This window comes from Rattus norvegicus, chromosome 2 (assembly GCF_021556685.1).
Source record: "Rattus norvegicus strain SHRSP/BbbUtx chromosome 2, alternate assembly SHRSP_T2T, whole genome shotgun sequence".
NCBI classification, from domain to species: Eukaryota; Metazoa; Chordata; class Mammalia; order Rodentia; family Muridae; genus Rattus; species Rattus norvegicus.
Genome location: NC_141535.1, coordinates 136624528 through 136644899, shown reverse-complemented (window position 1 = coordinate 136644899; position 20372 = coordinate 136624528). Strand labels below are relative to the sequence as shown.

The 20372-nt window shown below is 45.3% G+C and overlaps 1 protein-coding gene across 46 annotated transcripts in view; it reads left to right on the top strand.

Moving 5' to 3' along the window:
- Nucleotides 1–586: 586 nt before the first annotated feature.
- The window catches only part of Elf2 (E74 like ETS transcription factor 2), a 95935-nt gene continuing 76149 nt past the window's right edge, over nt 587–20372 (top strand). For 20 of the 46 annotated variants that reach the window (XR_015665312.1, XR_015665311.1, XR_015665306.1 and 17 more), the window contains exons 1-3: nt 1282–1513; nt 15264–15349; nt 17772–17993. Coding sequence is in view for 13 of the 46 variants with exons in the window: in XM_087626394.1 (XP_087482520.1) it covers nt 17922–17993 (72 nt within the window). In the remaining 33 variants the exon portion in view is untranslated. Of the gene's footprint in view, nt 986–1281; nt 1893–15261; nt 15350–15816; nt 15908–17771; nt 17994–20372 lie in introns of those variants that run through there. The other 26 variants (XR_015665319.1, XM_087626421.1, XM_087626388.1 and 23 more) reach the window with 9 other exon arrangements.

Genomic DNA, 20372 nt, shown 5'->3' with positions numbered 1-20372 from the left:
TGGTGGTGGTTGGGGGAAGAGACCTAGGCATGCATAACTGCGCCTAAGAAAGACCATTAGCAAGCCGCTGCAATACAGGACATCCCGGGCACCGTGTCATTGGCTTTTGTGCCCTGGAAGGCGCGTGAGAGTGCCCTGCTCAAAGACTCCCCTTTGTGTGAAAGTGTGCAAAACAGAAGCCTGCAGCTCCCGCTGGCTTCGACCCCTTTTTTTTTTCCAATTCGTGGACACTTGGAACAAGATACTCTTCCTCCACACACACGCGCTCCTTCACCCTGTCCCCGAAGATCTCGGGACTTGAGTTACTTCTCGGAGGCGGACCGGGGCTAGGAGCGACAAAGGCTGGGGCGGGCGGTCGCCGCTCCCCGGGACCCCCCCGAATGGGGGCCGCCCGCCGCGCTCCGCAGCTGCGCGCTGGGCCGCCTGCCCGCCCGCCGGCCACCGCGGGCACCAACCGCCGCGCAGCCGGGCCGTTGGGCGGTGGTAATTTCTGGGAACGGGGCGGGGTCCGGGGTGGACGAGCTGGGAGGCGGAGCGGGCGGCGCCCCGGGCCGGGAAACGGGCGGGGCGGGGCGCCACGTGCGTCAGTGGCCGGGTGGGGCGGGCCGCGCGCTCCTGCCCGCCAGCGCCGCCACCATCCACCGAGCCCGGGAGACGCGCGGGGACTCTGAACACCCGGGCCGACAAGAGTTTTATTTTGCAATCCCTCACTTCCCTAACGCCTAGTCTTCGAGTGCAGAGTGGTCCTTTGAGGTCCTGTGAGGGGAGTCACGAGTTGGAAGGGGATGAGGGGTGACAGCAAAGACCCCAGAGTGGCCCAAGAGGTGCGCGTGTCGTCCCGGCCGGGCTGCAGGTGCACGCGCGGCCCCGCCGTCCCCACGCGCTCGTCCCGCGGCCGCAGCGCAGTGCAGCGCGCGACGCGGGGGAGTGGGGAAGCCCTGGGGACGCGGAGCGGGACGAGTGGCGAGCGTCTCCACCTGAGCAGGCGGGTTCGGGCGAAGTTGGGCGCGGAGGAGAGGGCGGGATTCGAGAGCGCAGGAGGCGGGCTGCGGGGGGCCCGAGGGCGGTGGGGAGTATAAATAGCCGGCCCGGTTTGACAGGCGCTGCGGTGACTGGCGGTGTCGCCTCCCCCGGCGGCGCGCGGGGAGGGAGGAGCGCGCGGAGCGGCCGGGTGGGGGAGGCGGACTCCAGTGTCCTGGTGGCGGCGGCAGGAGGCCGAGGGGGAGGAGCCGAGGCGGGTGCGGAGGGTGGGGGCCGGCCGCAGCTTCCCCGCGCCGGGCTGTGTCGCCGCCGTCGCCTCGGCGGTTAGGGGGGATCTGTAGGGTGGCGCGCGCGGGGGGCGCAGCGCGGTTTTGTCTCGTCCTGTGGTGCGGAGCGGCTCGCGCGGTGGCCCGGGGAGGCCCCCTCGGCTTCCCGCAGGACGCCGGGCCAACGGCGGGCGGCTGCGGCGGCTCGGCCGGTCTGCGGCCCTGAGGGGAAGGGCAAGGGACACGGCGACGTGGAGGGAGAGCAGGTAAGAGCGCGGGGACGGCGGAGGCCGGCGGGAGCGAGCGGGAGGGAGAGGGAGGGCGCGGCGAGCCAGCCCGGCCGTCCCGAGTGTCGCCTCCTCCCGGGCGCCCCCGCCCCGCGCCTGTGTTGTTTGCTCTGGCGACGGCGGCGGAGGGGCTTTCCGGAGGCTGGGGCGGTGACACCGGCGGAGCTGGGGGCAGGGCGGGAGCCCGCACCGGAGCGGCCCGGGGGCAACGGTCGTGGCGCCGAGGGACCGCGGCGCGCGCTGTTTACCTCGCGGCGCCAGTCATCGCGCGGCGGCCAGGCTGCCGGGGAAGCGCTTCCCGGGCGGCAGTTTCCGTCGCCGTCGGGCCTGCTCGCCGCCGCCCGGGCGGGCACGACAGGTTGTACTCCGCCGTTCTTTTATTCTCACTCTCCGCCGGCCCGCCGCCGCCGCCTCCTCCTGGTCCCTGGGGGAACCCGGCTGCGATCACAATCTGTGTTTGCAGCAAAACAACAAAAAACCCCGGGGCTCTTGGAAGCGCGCTAGTCCAGTGTCTCCTCCCGGGTCCTCTGCCGGCGATACTGGCCCAGAGGGCACCTCGCGGAGAGTGTCGTGGGCGCCCCGCGCGCCTCGGTACCGACTCTGTCTCAGCGGCGCTGCGCGCGGCGGCCGGACCCACTCAAAGCTCTAGTGGGACATTTCCACTCTGTCAGCAAAGGACGGAAAAATAACCAACCCACTGTGCCGAGAGTGAGCCCCAGTGTAGTTTCCGATGCCCCCCACGGGTCAACTTGGTGGGCTGTCCTTCTGGGAGCCACGTTCTCAGCTGAATACCCTTTCTTTTAAGTTCTTGGTACTCTATCAATAAGATGGGGGACGCGTCAGTGTAACCCTGAAACATCGTTCTCGCGTTCATGACATTACTCTGTGGTTTGTTTGTGTTTTAATCCGGCAGCGAGAAAGTATAATAAAAACTGCGCCTTTGAGCTAAAGACTTTGGCTTTTCTTTTTCTCCAAGTCTCTGTTGAGAGGCAAATTACTCACTTTCTCTAGTGCCAGCATCAGAACAATGTCCATCCGGGCCTTACTGAGATAAGATTGTATATTTGTGGTTTGCAGTTTCTTCAGAGTGTTGAATGACTTCATATGAAACTGGGACTGTTGAATTATGTTTAAAGGGATTTAGAAATAAGGTTTATAGAAGGCAATGCAGTTTACGGAGTTCATTCATGTGGCTGTAGTTGATACATCTAGTAAATACAAGAAGTCTGGAGTGTCCTCAACATTTAGAATTTCAGTATTTAACGTTATCCTTTTGTTGTTGTTGTATGCTTGCTTGCTTTTTCTTTTTCGAGACAGAATAGGATCTCTCTGTGTAGCCTTTGTTGTACTGGAACTTGCACTGTAGATCAGGCTGGTCTCGAACTCACAGAGATCAACCTGCCCCTGCCTCCCAAAGGTCTGGGATTCAAGGTGTGTGCTACCACTGCTCTGGTAGTGTTATCCTATTTAAACTTGATTACTTGGATTAATCATTGTACCTTGCAGACATAAATAGTTGCAAAATGTTTTGAAAGAGTTGAAAACTTTGAGGATGTTTTTTAATTCCAAATGTCTTCAATAGTGAGTTTACCAAATCAGAGTTGATAGTTTTACTTGTTCACATGTTGTGTGTTTCCTCCTCCTCCTCCTCCTCCTCCTCCTCCTCCTCCTCCTCCTCCTCCTCCTCCTCCTCCTCCTCCTCCTCCTCCTCCTCCTCCTCTTTTTTTGGTGGATGGGGAGAGGTTGCAGCATTATTGAAATACCCTAACCACATGCCATTTGGTTATAAGCGTACAAGTTCAATTTTTAAGGGATTGTCACAGTTGCACCATTACTGAACTCAATTTTAAAGCATGTTTTTACCCCTAAAAAAGGTCATATGGGTCTGCAATGTAGCCCAGTGGCATAGTGCTTGCTTTGCATGAGGGAGGCTCTGAGTTTAATCCCCAGTACTACCAAGGAGACACCAACCACCCAACTCCCTTACCAGTCAGCAGTCACTCATTTCGCCCCATCCTTCTGGCCCTCTGTATCTCTTACGTATTTTCCTGGGTATTTCAAGTAAGTCCCTGTAAGTACAATATGTAGTCTTTTGTGATTGGCCTCTTTTGCATAGCATAACGTTTTTAAAATGTGTGCATGTTGTAGCGTGTGTCAGTACATGACTGTTAGTATTATTTTGCTGAGTAATGCTCCTTTTCATGGACATACTTCCTTATATTTATTCATTCATCAGGTGATAGGTCTGTGAGCCTCCACTCCTGGCTATTGTAATATTTGTATGCAAGCTTTTGTGTGAACGCGCTTTCACAAAATCAGCCTTCTGGCATGATTTCAAAAGTAGTTCCTCCATTTTGAGTGTATAATTTTGAGTGGTTTTGTTGTTATTGTCCTTGTTGTTTTGTTTTTGTTTTTTGAGATAGTGTTTCTCTGTGTAGCCCTTGCTGTCCTTGAACTCACTCTGTAGACCAGGCAGGCCTTGAACTCACAGAAATCCTCCTACCTCTGCCTTCTGAGTGCTGGGAATCAAGTGTGCACTACCATCCCCTGGCTAATCCAATATTTACAAACAAATGTGTGGGATTGAGAATATCCCAGGCTTGCTTTATACGTTTTTCTGTCCACCCCTAAAGTTTGCTGTGACCTGTTTGTGGTTAATTAACTGTCACTCCCCAAAGGCCTGGCCCTAGGCAATAGCCATTTTGTTTCAATTCCCTATGTTTGCTCCCTCTAGCTGTTTTGCATAATGGAATCATAATATACATTTTTTAGGTTTGACCTCTTTCATTTGGCACACTTTAAAGATTTTTTTCTACATTGTCACATGTATCAGGTCTTTATTTCTGATAACTGTGTATCTATGGATATGCCAGCTGACCAGTTATGATAGGTATAAGAGTTTCCAGTTCTGACAGTTTAAATGATACATCTTGAATGTTTGATTCCAAGGACCTGTGTGGATGTACGGTTTCCTTTTCATGGGTAAGCACATGGAAATATAATTTACTGTATCATATGTTTAACTTTCAGAGAAACTTCCAAACTGTTTCTCCAGTGGGAGTGGATATTGTATCTTATCAGCCATGTACTGGAGGAGTCTAGTCTTCTTCCTGTCCTTGTCAACACTTATTTCTGTCTGTTATTTTCACTCAAGATGGGTATGAAGAGGTCGTGTGAGTGGATGGGAACTGGCTTGCTCATTGAAGTTTTGAGTTTCCTCATGGTTCATAGTGTTATCTTTTTATCCAGTCAGTAACTGCACTGGTCCTCTCTCGTCTTTCTTATGGTCTTAGTTGAACGTGCTAAGCAAGTATTCCACACAGAGTTCTTTTTTTTTTAAATATATTTATTTATTTTATGTATTTGAGTACACTGTAGCTTCAGACACACCAGAAGAGGGCATCAGGTTTCATTACAGATGGTTGTGAGCCACCATGTGGTTGCTGGGATTTGAACTCAGGACCTCTGGAAGAGCAGCCAATGCTCTTAACCGCTGAGCCATCTCTCCAGTCCCCTCCACACAGAGTTCTATTCACAGCCTGTTCACTCATCTCTTTTGGCCAACTTTTTGGTCCGTTATTATTAATTACAGATACTTTTAGGGTTGGACTATGCATCTGAAAAAAGTCTTCTTGAATTTTGGTGAAGATTATTTTGATTCAGTACATCAGTTTGTGGTGAATTCCTATCTTACCACACTGAGCATGGGAATCGCTGATCTTCAGTACTCATTTAAATTTTATGTTCTTCAGTGAATTGACCTTACACTTTAAAAAAGAAGCGGTATTTAGGTATATAGTGTAGTAGTATTGTTTCTGTGGTCAAACGTGACATAGCAAATCTCTACTTATTCTATTTGTACATTTATTGTACATTTGTACAACCAAATCTTGGTCTGTTGATGGATAACTGACCTCTTATAAACTCCTGGAGACTGCTGTTCTCTCCCTCTATGAGTTTATGTGAGTAACTCATATAAGTATACCTGCCCTCTGTGTCTGCCTTATTACATATAACGTAATGTTCTCAGCATTCATCCATGTTGCAAAGAGCAGAATTTCCTTTACTTTAGTTTATTTTTTGAGACAGGATTCTTTTGTATAGCCCTAGCTGTTCTGGAACTTACTTTGAAGAGCAGGCTGGACTCGGAACTCAGAGTTCTGCCTGCCTCTATCTCTTGAGTACTGGGTTTAAAGGGGTGTGCCACCAATGCTGAGATGAATTTCTTTATTTTCAAAGGCTCATTGGCTAACTAATTTATATGAGTATACCATATTTATAGGTTTTCCTTTTCCAGTTTATTTTCTGAGTATTTTATTCTTTATGATGACACTGTGAATGGAATTGTCAATTTTTTCTTTATATTTGTTTCTTAGTGTGTGTGCACGTGCTGTGGTGTACTGTGGGTGCGAAGGCCAGAGGACAACTTTTGGGATGAGTTCTGTCCTTTCTCCATGTGGGTCCTAGGGGTGGACCTTAGGGAGTCAGGTTTGGCAGGGAGGGCCTTTACTCCTGAGCCACCTCACGGCCCATAGATTTGCTTGTCTTTTAAAATGTGCCAGTTTTGTTGCTGGTATATAGAGGCTGCATCGATTTCTTCTCTCTTTTTGCTCCCCAGATTGGTATTGTATACTTTTCATCTGACTGAAATAAGTATTCTTACAGTATTTTGGGTGAATTCTAGTAGTTTTTATACACAGTACTGTCTCTCCTGTAATGGAGTTGGCTTTGCATGGTCTTTATCAGAATACATTTCTTTCCTTCCTTGAGTAGAATGCCCAGGAAGTAAAGGCTGATTAGAAGTGGGCGAGAGGGGCTGGGGATTTAGCTCAGTGGTAGAGCGCTTACCTAGGAAGCGCAACGCCCTGGGTTCGGTCCCCAGCTCCGAAAAAAAAAAAAAAGAACCAAAAAAAAAAAAAAAAGAAGTGGGCGAGAGCCTGCCTGCCATCCCCCAGGGTGGTAGGAAGGAGGAAAGGGTCTGTTGAGCCTTTATCATCAGGTACAGTGTTTTAGCAGAGGCTGCTAACAGTTGCGTTGTTTTTAGTCATGAGTGGGTACTGGGCCGTCTTGGGGAGTCCTTTAGTACGATTGGTCTTTATGAGATGACCATATGGTTTGTCCTTCATTCCAGTAATATGCCGTGTCATGTCACTTGACTTCAGGTCATTTGACAGCAGGCTCCCAGGATAACCCCTCCTTGCTCAGGTAAACAACTGTATGCTGATGGGTTTTGCTTTAGTGGTATTGCACTTATTTGTGTCTGTATTTATAAGGGACATTGGCTTATATTTCTTTCCTTGTTCCACATATTCTGATTTAATCTTAATCTTAGCCAGAAGAAGAAGGGGTGCACCTTTGTGTAAGGTTAGAGTAGTGCTTACCCGGAGGGATGTGTTGTGCATTTTTGCCTCTTGTTTTCTCTGAGGGTTCCTGGAGGATTGGTATGATTCTTTAAATACTTTTGATAGAATTTACCAGTGAAAGTGTCTGGCCTGGATTTTCTCTTTGGTAATTAATTTCAGGCTTGGTTTTCAGGCTTACTCTGTTACAACTCATCAAGGAGGGAAGCCAAGGCAGGGGCTTACAGCAGAAATCACAGCGGACTCACTGCTCTTTGACTGGCTCCTATGTAGCTTGATTTCTTTTAAGATTTTACTTTTAAGTCTGTCCGTTTCTACCCCTCCCCCTCTCCCTTCCCCTCCCCCCTCTCACTTCTCCCCTTCTCCCTCCCCCTTCCTCTTCCCCTCCCCCTTCTCTGCATCCCTCTCCTGTGAGTATGCTGGAGCTGGTGTTACAGGCCGTTGTAAGCCACTCGACACTGGTTCTGGGAACTAAACTCAGGTCCTCCATTTCTTATTTATTTATTTATTTATTTATTTATTTATTTATTTATTTATTTACAGGGTTTCTCTGTGTAGCCTTTGCTGTCTTGGAACTTGCTCTGCAGACCAGACTGGCCTCAAACTCAGAGATCAGCCTGCCTCTGTTTCCCGAGTGCTGGGACTAAAGGCTGGAACTAAAGGCGTGTGCCACCAAGGCCTAGAAAGAACGGTTTTTACTCTTAACTGCTGAGCTATCTCTAGCCCCCGGATAGCTTTTTTTTTTTAAAGATTTATTTATTTATTTATTTATTTATTTATTTATTTATTTATTTCATGTATGTGGGTACACTGTCGCTGACTTTAGAAGAGGGCATCGGATCCCGTTACAGATGGTTGTGAGCCACCATGTGGTTGCTGGGATTTGAACTCAGGACCTCTGGAAGAGCAGTCAGTGCTCGTAACCACTGAGCCATCTCTCCAGCCTCCCCCCCCCCCCCCCACCGGATAGCTTTTTTAATGCTGTCTAGAACTATGTACCTGAGAAATGGTTCCATCCACAGTGGGCATTGATCAGTAATTGATGTGTGTGTGTTCATTCGTGCACACCTATACAACAGAGGACACGAGATCAGACCACCCGCTGGTTTGCTCCCGTGGGGGTCCTGGGTTGAAGTCCTGTTGTCAGGCTTGGTGGCAGGCTGTCCTAGCTGGAGCTATCTGCTGACTCAGTCTTGTCATCATTACAAAGTATCCTTTCTCTCATGTTCGCTATTTTAACAGCATCTCTTGTCCTTATACTTTCAGCCCCGTTTGTCTTATTGATGTAAAACATGTCTTGTAAACAGCATCTCGTTAAATGCTTTCTGTAAGAAAATGCCACAACTGGCTTTTGATTACAGGGTTTCATGTGTTCCTAGTGCAGTCACTGAGAGATTTATGCCGGCAGTTTTACTACTTTTCGTATGTTCCATTAAAAATAATTCGCTTACTCTCTGCTGCTTCTTTTATACCTAACAGACTTCCCAGTGTGCTATTGAACTCTCTTTTCCTGTTATTTATTTTTTAAAGATAGGCTCTCCTTACTGGCCTGTTGCTCACCGTGTAGCCCAGGGTGACTTTGAATTCAACACAATCTTGCCTCAATATGCTGAGTGCTGGGACTTCAAGTATGTGACAGCATACCCAGCAAAGTATAGTTTTTAATTTATTAAAATCTATTTCAGATCAAGAACAACTTCATTCTTAACACAGAAACTTGGCTTCAGTCTAGCCACACGTCTCCCATCCTGCCTGTTAGTAGTAGTTAGGGTACAGCAGTTCAGTCTTCTGTGTTTTTTTTTTTTTTTTTTTTTTTTTTTTGGTTCTTTTTTTCAGAGCTGGGGACCGAACCCAGGGCCTTGCGCTTCCTAGGTAAGCGCTCTACCACTGAGCTAAATCCCCAGCCCTATTTCTTTTTTGTTGTCTAGACATGGGGCGTTACTGTGAGGCCCGTGTTAGTCCGGAACTCTTGCATGTGACCCTCGAGTCAGCTTCCCAAGCAGCTGAGCAGGCAGTCAGGTGCTGTCGGCTCTGTAACTCACTTCAGGACTTCCGTTTCCTTTTTTCAGTTTTGTATCTTCTAAAAGAGCATTTCATACTCCCTACATAGTTATTTCCTTGTATACTTATCTATTTCTTTGCATGCCCTTCTGGTCATGGGTGTGTGGCAGCCTGCAGGACTGCTGTAGGGTTGCTCAGGCAATTCTCTTCAGTGTTTGGGTTCCTGAGATCTTTGTGTTTCCCTTCATTTTTGAAGAGTAGCTTTGCTAGGCCCAGAGCTCCAGGAGCTCAGATGTTTCCCTCCTCTCAGGACTTTAATATTCAGTCTGCCTCACTCCGATCTCCCCTGCTTCTCATAAGTTATTTTTCTGCTTTGAAGATGTTCTGTTTTTGACTTTTAACAGGTTTATTATGATACGTCTAGTATGAATCTCTTTTTCTTTTTTGTATATTGCATTCATTTAGTCTTTAAAATGCTTTAGAGTATATATAATAATTTATATATATTTATTGTATATCATAACTTTGCCCTGTATTTATGCAGTTGATCAGTAATTCCTTCTAGGTCGTTCCAGGAAGTCCCAGCCTTTTATTATTTTGTCTGTTCTTTTTTTTTTTTTTTTTGGTTCTTTTTTTTCGGAGCTGGGAACCGAACCCAGGGCCTTGCGCTTCCTAGGTAAGCGCTCTACCACTGAGCTAAATCCCCAGTCCTCTTTTTTTTTTTTAAAGGCTTATTTTTATGTTCACTGGTGTTCTGCCTGAATGTCTTTCTGTGTGAGCATGTCAGATCCTCCAAAACTGGAGTTAGAGACAGTTGTGAGGTTGCCATATGATTGCTGGGGATTGAACCCTTGTCCTCTGGGAGAGCAGCCAGTGCTCTTAACCACTGAGCCATCTCCAGCCTTTATTGTATATATTATGGGGGCAAGCATACTATTGTGTGCATGTGGCAGACAGGGGACCACTTTGTGGAGCTGGTCCACATCTTTACATATGTTCCTGGGATTAAACTCAGGTCACTACACTTTCACAGCAAGCCACACCAAGCCACTTTACTCACTCTGCCCTCTCGATGGCTAACATCCTTTCATGAATGTACGCTTTGTTCGTGTGTGTGTGTGTGTGTGTGTGTGTGTGTGTTTGAGACAGGGTTTTTCTTTGTAGCCCTAGTTGTCTTGGAATTCACTCTGAAGACCAGGCTGACCTGGAACTCACCTCCCAAGTTCTGGAATTAAAGGCATACCTGTTGGGAATTGGTTCTCTCCTTCTATTTGGAGATGAAACGGAGATCTTGGCAACGTGTGTCTTAACCCTTAGTCCTTAACCCTTAAACTAGCTGGAGAGCTGGGATTACAGACATGTTCAGCACTGTCCCTGGCTAACTTCGTAAATCTTGATTTTCTTTCAATTAGTTTTAGATTTAATTTCTGGGTCTAAGTGTTTCACCTGATATATCTATGTGTACTGTGTGTGACTGGCGCCCTCAGAAGGCAGAAGATGGTGTTGCATCCCCTGGAACTAGGGAGTTGTAAGGCGCCGTGTGGGTGCTGGGAACCGAACCCAGGTCCTCTGTAAGAGCAACAAGCGCTCTTAAACTGCTGAGTCATCTCTCCAGCTCCCTGAGGATTATTTCTTGCAATATCTTAGCTTTTCTCCTCTTTGAGAGGCTTTCCTTGCAGACTGTGTTTGTCTTCTTTATTTACTGTGTTAAGGTTCCTTCTCTCCAACCCTACTCTGTAGAATACCTGATTTATATTCATGAGTTTTCAAGTTCTTCAGGTCTGGCATTCAAATGTGTTGAGCTTTGCCAAGGAGGCTTTTTTTTTTTAATTTAAGTTTTATGTGTGTGCCTTTCATCATCATGCACGTACAGGCTTGATGAAGGATACAGCGGTGCCTGCGGAAGTCAGAAGAGGGTGTTGGGTCGGATGGCTCTGAACCACTATGTGTGTGCTAGGAGCCTAACCTGAGTCCTTGCAAGAGCTCTTAATTCTTGAGCCATCTTCCAGCTCCTTTGCTGATGACGTTTTGTTTTGTTTTGTTTTGTTTTGTTTTGTTTTGTTTTTTTCAAGATAGGGCTTCTCTGCAGTCCTGATGTCCTGGAACTCAGAACTCACAGGATCAGGGGCTGGCCTCGAACTCACAGAGATCTGCCTGCTCTGCTTCTTGAGTGCTGGGATTAAAGGCATGTACCACCATGCTAGCATGGATCTTTAGTTTTAGTGTAATGCTTTTCAGCGGTATAATTTTTATTTTGTTCATTTTTGCAACTTTGAAACCTTCGCTGAGATTGTCCAGTTTTGGTTCAGAGCTGTCTAACTCTGCCTTGATTACTTAAACCTAAGTTTTATTTATTTTAAAATGGAACCGCATTTTATTTATTTTCTTTCTCTCCCTTCCTTCCCTTCCTCCTTTGAATCAGCGTCTTCCTATGTAGTCCTGGCTGGCCTGGAACTTGTGATGTTGACCAGGCTAGGCTGGCGTTGAGCTCACGGAGGTCCGCCTGCCTCCGCTTTCCGAGCTCACCCTGTTTGGCATGAGCAGGTTCTGCCATTTGGGTCCTGAGGATTGAACTGAAGTTTCAGTCTTGGCAACAAGTGTCTTAACTCTCTGGACCTTCTCAACAGGCTCTTCCTGTACTGCTGTGCAGGTCCTAGGGACGGGACTCAGACGAGACACGTATTCGAACACAGTATACCGAGTTGGAATTATTGCCTTCCTTGCTGTGGAAGGTAGTAAGTATTACCTTCTCAGCTGTGCACTTGGTAGGAGCTGGGGACCCAGCACCCCTTTACTGCCTCCAGGTGTCTGCTCACAGATGCTCACTTCCACACAGAAAGTGCACATACAAATAATTAATTAAAAATGACAACACAGTAGCTGCTATTTTACTGCTCTCTTGGCTATTAATATTTTGGGAGAGGAGACAGACCTTAAAAATCCAAACAAGGTAGTTTTGGGGTGAGGAAGGGACACTGGCTGAATGGGGAACTGAAGGAACTGTTCTTGAAGGATGCTGTCCATCCTGCTGACCGAGTGGAGGAGACTAGAGGCCGCAGAGCAGCTGCTGTGGAGACAGTGTGTGGTCCCTGGTGTGAGTACTGGTGTTAGTACCCGAGTGCTGGAGTTCAGCAAGCCCAGGTAGGAGAGAAGTGTCAGGTCAGAGGTCGGCTGGCCGGAAGGAACATCTGTTTGTCTCTTTTTTCCAGGTGTGCGGAAAGCCACAGGAAGGGTAGCGCAGTACTTTCATTCCTGGCTAGGGAATTAACTTACAGCAGGATTTTTTTTCTTTTAAATAAGAGTTTGGGTAAATGTTATATAGGATTTCATATAAATGATGTTTGGTCTTATAAAGAATATCAGGAAAAATTAAGTTTTCTTCCTGGAAATTTCTTCGTTAAAGTTTATCTAAAACCCTAACATCAGTATGTGTGAAGCTTTACTGTTTAGTACAGTAACCGGTGCATTGTCTGTATATATGTCTGACCCTTTGCCTTGCTGTTCTGGAGTTTGCGCGTATGTGAAAGGTCAGGAGGCTAAATGCCAGGCAGCAGTTTCCTCTTTAGTTCTGGTGGCGGCCATGTCAGCTTAAGCTTCACTTCTCTCTGCTCACTGAGTCTTTAACCATCAGGACCGTAGGCTCTTTAGATTCCTCATTTCCTATCATATGTCCTGTAGCTATTTTCTTTGTTTGCTATTGGAGTTAACATTTACCAACCTTCAGTTACACCCTGTTTGGCCACTAATTTGAATTTGGGCAGTGTGATTTTAACAACGAAATGCTCTACTTCTGGACTGGCGACGTAGCTCAGTCACTTGCCGTGCATGCACAGAACCCTGTGTTCATCCCCAACGCTAGAAAAACAAAAACTCCTTTATGGTCCTCCATCTCTTTCAGATGTCACAAGATTTTTTTCACGCATGTGTTCCCCAAATAAACTCATTCTTAGAATGATTTCCTCATTAAGTAAAATAAATAAAATGTGTAATTAAACTGAATTTATATTAATATATTGGCCTTTAGACAAGATGTGTTTCGAGTAACTTTGTCCGTCTTTTAAAGTACACAGAAAAAAGGAAAGTGAATATTTACCATTTACAGCAACATTTCACCGCTGCCTGGGCGCTGCTGTCTGAATCCTGCCTGGCCTTGATTTTCTCCCAAAGCTTGGAGTCCCGGCCTCTTACTCTGACTTGTTGGGCTCATCTAAGCATTCCTTGAAGCCTGGCTCTGCTTACGAGTAATGTACTCTTAAGACTTTTCTGAGAATGTTTTCCTACCTCTGCTTTTGAAGGCCAGTTCTGCAGAACATAGGGTTCTTTGTTGATGGTTTCATTTTTTTGTTTTTTGTTTTTTTAAGTTCTTTAAATATATTTGCCAGTCTTCTGACCACCAAATACTGATGATGTATTTCCTAGTAATTCTGTTGAGGATTGCTCATGTGACAGATCATGTGACAGATCGTTTTTCTCTAGTTTCCAAGTTTGACTTTGATTTTTTTTTAAAAAAAAATTTTATTGTGGGCTGGAGAGATAGCTCAGTGGTTAAGAGCACTGACTGCTCTTCTAGAGGTCCTGAGTTCAATTCCCAGCAACCACATGGTGGCTCCACAACCATCTGTAATGGAATCTGTTGCCCTCTTCTGTTGTGTCTTAAGACAACAGTATACCATGTACTTACATAAAATAAATAAATCTTTAAAAAAGATTTACTTTAAATTTAAATGTATGGATGTCTGCTTGTATGTGTATGTAGCAGTATGTATATGTGTAATACCAGATAAGGTCAGCAGATAGTGTTAAATTCCTGAAACTGTAACAACAGAGTCTTGTGAATTACCATGTAGGTGTTGGAAACTAAACCTTGGTCCTGTAGGGAGCAGTGAGTGTTCCCAGCCACTAAACCATCTTTCCAGCCCTGTCTGTAGTTTTAAAAGTATCACTATATTGTGTGTTACAGTGTAGTTCTCTTTGAGTTCAGTTTACAATAGGGTTCATTGACTTCATTGAATCTTTTATTTAAACTGCTTTTGAGACAGGGTCTGAGCTGTGTAGAACAGGCTGCTCCTGGATGCTGGGATTAAAGGCATGTGCCACCACATCCTCCTTTAGCTCTTTAAAAAAGAAAATCGATGTCTGTCTGTCTGTCCATCTAACATGGCCTGAGCTATGCAATCCTAGCTGATCTGAAACTTAAGAGATCTGCTTGTCTCTGACTCTTGGATGTGAGTCAGCACACCCAGCCTTAGTTTTATTTTATTTTTTTCAAACTTTATACTCCTGAAGGGGAGTGTCTTAGTTAGGGTTTCTGTTGCTGTGATAAAACACCATGACCAAAAAGCAAGCCAGGGAGGAAAGGGTTTCTTTGGCTTACATTTCCACGTTGCTGTTCAACATCAAGGAAGTCAGGAATTCAGGTAGAGCAGGAACCTGGAGGCGGGAGCTGATGCAGAAGCCTGGAGGAGCCCTGCTTCCTGGCTTGCTTCCTATGGCTTGCTCAGCCTTTTTCCTTGTAGAACCCCTACCACCTGCCCAGGGATGGCCCCACTCACAAGGGCTGGGCCCTCCCCTGTCAACCACCTATTAGGAAATACCCTAAAAGCCTGCCAAGATCTTATTGAGGCAATTCATCTACAGAGACTGTAGCTTTTGACAAGTTGACATAAACCAGCCAGCACAGGGTGGTGAGATGGCACAGGGTTAAGAGCAATGACTGCTCTTTCAGAGGTCCTGAGTTCAATTACCAGCAACCACATGGTGGCTCATAACCATCTATAAAAAAAGGGATCTTGTGTCCTCGTCTGGCTTTTGTAGGTGTACGTGCAGATAGAGGACTTGTAGATTAAAAATAAAGTTTCTAAAAGATTTAAAAAAAACCCACAAGCCCAACAACTAGCCAGCACAAGGAGTTAGATTGCCACCACTTGGGGACGTTTGGTTGGCACTCAGAGATGGTTCATCAGTTAAGTGCATCACCTGCTCTTTGACTCTGGCACACATGTTTCCTCATGACCTTCTGTGCCTAGTCTTAGGGGCTGCATCCTTCAATGCTTTTGAAACATAAAAATAAAAAGAAGCCTATTGGTTGATTGAATTATACTCCGTAATATGGGGCATAGTCTGTGTATGTTGGATCGGACCTTACTTAATGATTAGCATTTAGTGGTAACTTAAAATTGCATCATTGATTATAAAGTTTTTAATTCCTTGGTCATCTAGAAATAACGATTCCACATTTGTGCAAATGTGTGCCATCAGTCTTTGGAGATGACGTATCTTATTAGGTATTGACTGTCTGAGTCATAGCTAGTTAGGGCAAACAATTTTAAGAGGGTTGTGTTAACACTTTGTTTTTTCCTTCCCATTAGTAGCTCCAGAGAGCTGCTGGTTTAGAGTTCAGCTCTTGGGAGTGTGGAAACGGTGAAGGATGCTTAGACTACTTAACCGTCAAACTGTAAGTAAAGTTTATTTCTGTTTTTTATATGCATTTTAGATTTTAGAATATGTATAGGAACAGGGAGGTTTGATGTGATGGGATTGTGGGTTTTTCTTCAATTTTCTGAAGATATAAACACTTTCTATTTAACTTTCTGTCTAAGACGTAAAAGAAGGGGCTGGAAACATAGTCCAGTGGCTAAGAGCACTTGCTGCTCTTTCAGAGGACCTGGGTTCGGTTCCTAGCACTTCCCCCAGCCGGCAACTGTATATACTCTAGTGTCAGGGGATCTAACTCGCTCTTCTGGCCTCTGCATACATTCACACATATATGGTACCTACACACACACACACACACACACACACACACACACACACACACACTAACAAGTTGTTTTTAAAAATATGCAAAAGGAAACCTAAAATTATTTGATAATGGGGCTGGAGAGATGGCTCGATGGTTAAGAACACTGATTTCTCTTCCAGAAGACTTGGGTTCAATTCCCAGCACCCACATGGTGTTCACAACTGTCTGTAACTCCAAGATCTCAGACCCTCACACAGACATAACATGAAGGTAAAACATCATTGCACATAAAATAGAGGTAAATTTAAAAAAAAAAGGGTATTAGATCATTTTTAGGTAGTAAGTTGAAGTTTCTATCTTTTCCAGGTACTTCATTTCATGGTAAATGTCGTTTACAGAAGTTACTTAATATTTATTCTCATTCTTTATGATGCAATGGTCAAAGTTAGTATTGAGTATATGATTAGTGGAGTAAATTATTGGAAGTATAGGTGTCTTTAAATGTGTTTAAAGTTTATGCATTCTTTAATTTTGACATTAAAAAAATCCTCTCCGAGAGCTTTGTATTTCCTTTGTATGAAAAACAACACAGAATCAAATAAAAAGTAACTTAAGGATTAAATCCAGATGAGACATATTTTGATACTCACCTCTATAGGAAGGAAGAGTGAGGGCTGGAGAGAGAGGGCTCGGTGATTAGGGGCACTGGCTGCTCTTCCAGAGAACCCTGGTTCAATTCCCACCAACCACATGGCAGCTGACAGCTGTCTGTAACTTCAGTTCCAGAGGATCTGACATCCTCACACAGACATAAATGCAGTCAAATCGATATCAATGCACATGAAATAAAAATAAAATAAAATTTGAAAAAGAAGGAGGAGAAGATGAAGGAGAAGGAGGAAAAGGAGAAAGAGAAGGAGGAGGAGGAAGAAGAAGAGGAGGAAGAGAAGGAAGAGGAGGAGAGAGGAGGAGAAAGGAGGAGGAGGAAGCTGCTTTAGGGAGGGGCTAAGAGATGGGTCTGTCAGTAAAAGCAGCCACTCATTGCATTAGCCACACAGCCCAAGTTTTATTAAAATTATTTTTAAAAAGATTTATTTTAATTGTGTGTGTGTGTGTGTGTGTGTGTGTGTGTGTGTGTGTGTGTGTAGTGTGAACACAGCTGCCAGCAGAAGGGGGAAGAGGGTGTTGGATTCCCTGGAGCAGCCTGACCATGGGTGCTGCGAACTCAGTACTCTGTTTTGGTTATTCAAGACAGGGTCTCTCTGTGTAGCCTTGGCTGTCCTGGAACTTGCTCTGTAGATCAGACTGGCCTCGAACTTATAGCACTCTACCTGCCTCTGCCTCCCAAGTGTTGAGGTCAAAGGTACTGTGCCAGTACCGCCCCGCTGAGCTCACCCTTAACCACTGAGCTGTCTCTCTCCAGCCCAGAGTTTAAAAAAAAATCCATTAAAATATCTCAGGTATAATATTGCATCTCCACAAAAGAAGGAAGTTATAACATTTTAAAAATATTAAAAAAAAAATACACGTATGGGTGTCTTACCTACATGTATGTCTGTGCACCATGTGTGTGCCTGGCATGTAGGCCAGAAGAGGGCACTGGATCCCCTGGAAATGGAGTTATAGGCAGTTGTGAGTTGCCATGTGGGTTCTATAGAAGAGTAGCCAGTGCTCTTACCCGCTGATCAATCTCTTCAGCCCAAGGAAGTTTTAACATAATGCCTTCTATAACAATACCAGTATATAATAGCTTGGTAAGATATTATTCAATAAGTTAGTGATATTTGACTATTACATTCTTTTTTTTTTTAAATTTATTCATTTATTATATATAAGTACACTGTAGCTGTCTTCAGATACACCAGAAGAGTGCATCGGATCCCATTACAGATGGTTGTGAGCCACCATGTGGTTGCTGGGAATTGAACTCATGACCTCTGGAAGAGCAGTCGGGTGCTCTTAACCGCTGAGCCATCTCTCCAGCCCCTGACTATTACATTCTTAAGTAGTGTGTTATTTACTGTCTTTTGACACATGTAGAAGCCTATATCCTGTTTAATTAAACTGTTAAGCACTCATTGCTTTATATCTTTCCTGTATATCTTTAACGATTCGTCACTTTCCCTCTTTTTAGACCCTCTGGTTAATCATCTTTAGAAGACTGGACTTCTGGATGTCTACTCCATCACTATTGAATTAGAACATGAAACCGATAACCCTGGCAATCATCTGAGCCGTAATTACATTGATTCGCAGCGTTCGAAACTTGCTCAGGGAAGACGCGATGGCATCAGCAGTGGTTGGCGGCGGAGGCTCTGTTCTGGAGCTTTCCAGCAATGGAGTAGAAAATCAAGAGGTTAGGCATTTAATATATCTTGTCTCTGCTTGGTTAATAGAAACCAATATATGAGTCTATCTTGAAATGAATGCGGCTAACAGGTATTCGAAAGTAGACATGTACTGTGCCTAAACTTGTAGTGGCCATGGATGTTTTTGTACGTAACTTAGTGATGGGGGAGAAAGGTGTTGCATGGAGTGGTGCAAGATGTGTGTGTTAGAGTGAATGAGGAGGAAGGGAGTGGGGAGGAGGGATACAATGTTTCCACGAGTATCCATTTTCTTAGATTATGGAGGATGAGGGATATGTTCATTGTATATAAACACCTAAATTGCATTCACTTCAAGTTAGAAGCTTACCTTTGCCTTGTCATTTTTATTTCGTAGTTGTTCTGTGTCTAATTCAGGATTGATCTGTCTAATCTAATCTAATTAATATGTGCAGTTTGTATAATTAGAAAATGAAGTTTTGAAATTTCATGCAGATAGGATTTTGAATCTTTAGTGTGTTTGGTTATTTTCTTGCTACAGAAAGAAAGCACCGAAGAGTAAGAGGTAGGAGAAGAAAAGAAAAGGGGTTTTCTGGTCTAGGTTTCTGGTCCCCAGTTCTTAGAGAGTGAGACTTTGTCACCATGCTGTGCGCAGATGTTTGCTTGGAAATGCCTTGGAAGTCTCTCTGTGAAAGATGCTGCTGTCCCTGGGGCTGGTGTCAAGAAATGGCACAGTGGCACGCCTAGGGACAAGACCCAGTGCGGTGTTCTGGGGTCCGGATGGTTTTCCTTGATTGCTCCGTGTCTTTCAGTCTCTGAGACGCAGATCCGCTGTGGCAGACTTATGGGATGTATGTTTCTTTTTTCAGTTTGCTAACTCCTCCATGCTCGCTTTGCACTTAAAGACTGCCGCTAAAAAGGTACCGAGTCCCTTGGAAGAAGTCACCACGGTGGAGCACACTTCCCGGGTCACCTTCTTTCTCTGAGACTCCTTTCTGTATATTACCTCTGGGGATGAGTCGCCCGGGATGGTGGATGCAGGATCGCTCTCCCCTCTGATTAGCAACTGCTGCTTCTCTGTCAGGTTACCTTCCTCTGCCCTGTAGCTTTGCACTGTTGGTGTTTTATCAAGTGAGAAGAGCTGCCATGGACAGTACATTCACGTTTTATTGATTTATTTCTGGAAGCCTCTTTTAGTTTTTCCTCCTTTACGTGGGTTCACAAGAATTCCTGGTCAGAACTTATCGTGGAGGGAAACATTTTTAGATAATGAATTTACCAAGTTGTTAATGACTAATGACTTCTGGGATAGTTATAATCTGTGTAAGGAGGTCAGAAGAAGGTGGCGTGCTTAGTAGGTATTTACGGTGCTGTGGCACCAGGTGGGACAACTTCCTGTCCCAGTTCATCCATTTGTTGTTGTAACGGATGACGGCTACTTAGTATGGATCAAGCACTTCATTAGGCACTGAGGTGAAAGTACTTCACAGGAGCAGTTAAAAGTGTTTTGGGGCGGAGATGGATGGAGAAAAGTGGTTAATTGATGTTCAGGATTCTCTGAAGAGGTGATAGTTTAGGGTTGGTAAGAGAAAAACGATCATAGACATTCCTAAGTGGGAAGAATTCCAGGAAGAGAAAAGAGTCACTAGTGTTGGGAATACTTGATGTTCCAAGGGTAATCTGAAGAGAATGAAGAGGCCGAGGCTTGCCTGTGGGCCGCTCTCCAGTGCTGTGCTTCCTGTACAGCGGAATATCTACAGCTGAGAGCAGCAGGTGCCACGAGCCTCTAGCATCTCGGTCCCTGAGTCAGAAGTAAAACGCAGTTCGTGCCAGAGCTGGCTCACCAGTTAAAAGCACTTGTCGCTCTTGCGGAGGACAGGTTTGGTGTCCAGTACCCACACGGCACTTCACAACCGTCTACCCGTAACTCTGGTTCCTGGCACTCACCACTCTCCTCTGACCTGTGGCACCAGGCATGCATGTGATGCCCAGACACTCATGCAAGCAAAGACCCATGCAGTTAAAAAAGAAGCAGGGCCAGAGACTGCTTAGCCGGTGGAAACCTTCGTCTGAAGGCCTGGCGGTTGAGGACTGAGGTAAAAGGAAGAGAGAACCAACTCCGTCTGGTGGTCCTCTGACCTCACACACATACCACAACACAGACCGATTATAAACATGCAAAAGGTAGAACACTAGAGAATTGAAAATAATACTTAATATTAATGTATTAGTATAAAAGTAATACATTGAATAAGATTAGGGTGTTTCAAAAGATGTTGAGAAAACGAAAAGTAAGTGACAGATGCTGATGAGTGCAGATGTAAAAATTATTTTGAAGACAAATATAATGATGTAATAATGTGGTAGAGAAGATTCTTTATTAAAGGTTTATGTATGTACTTTATGCG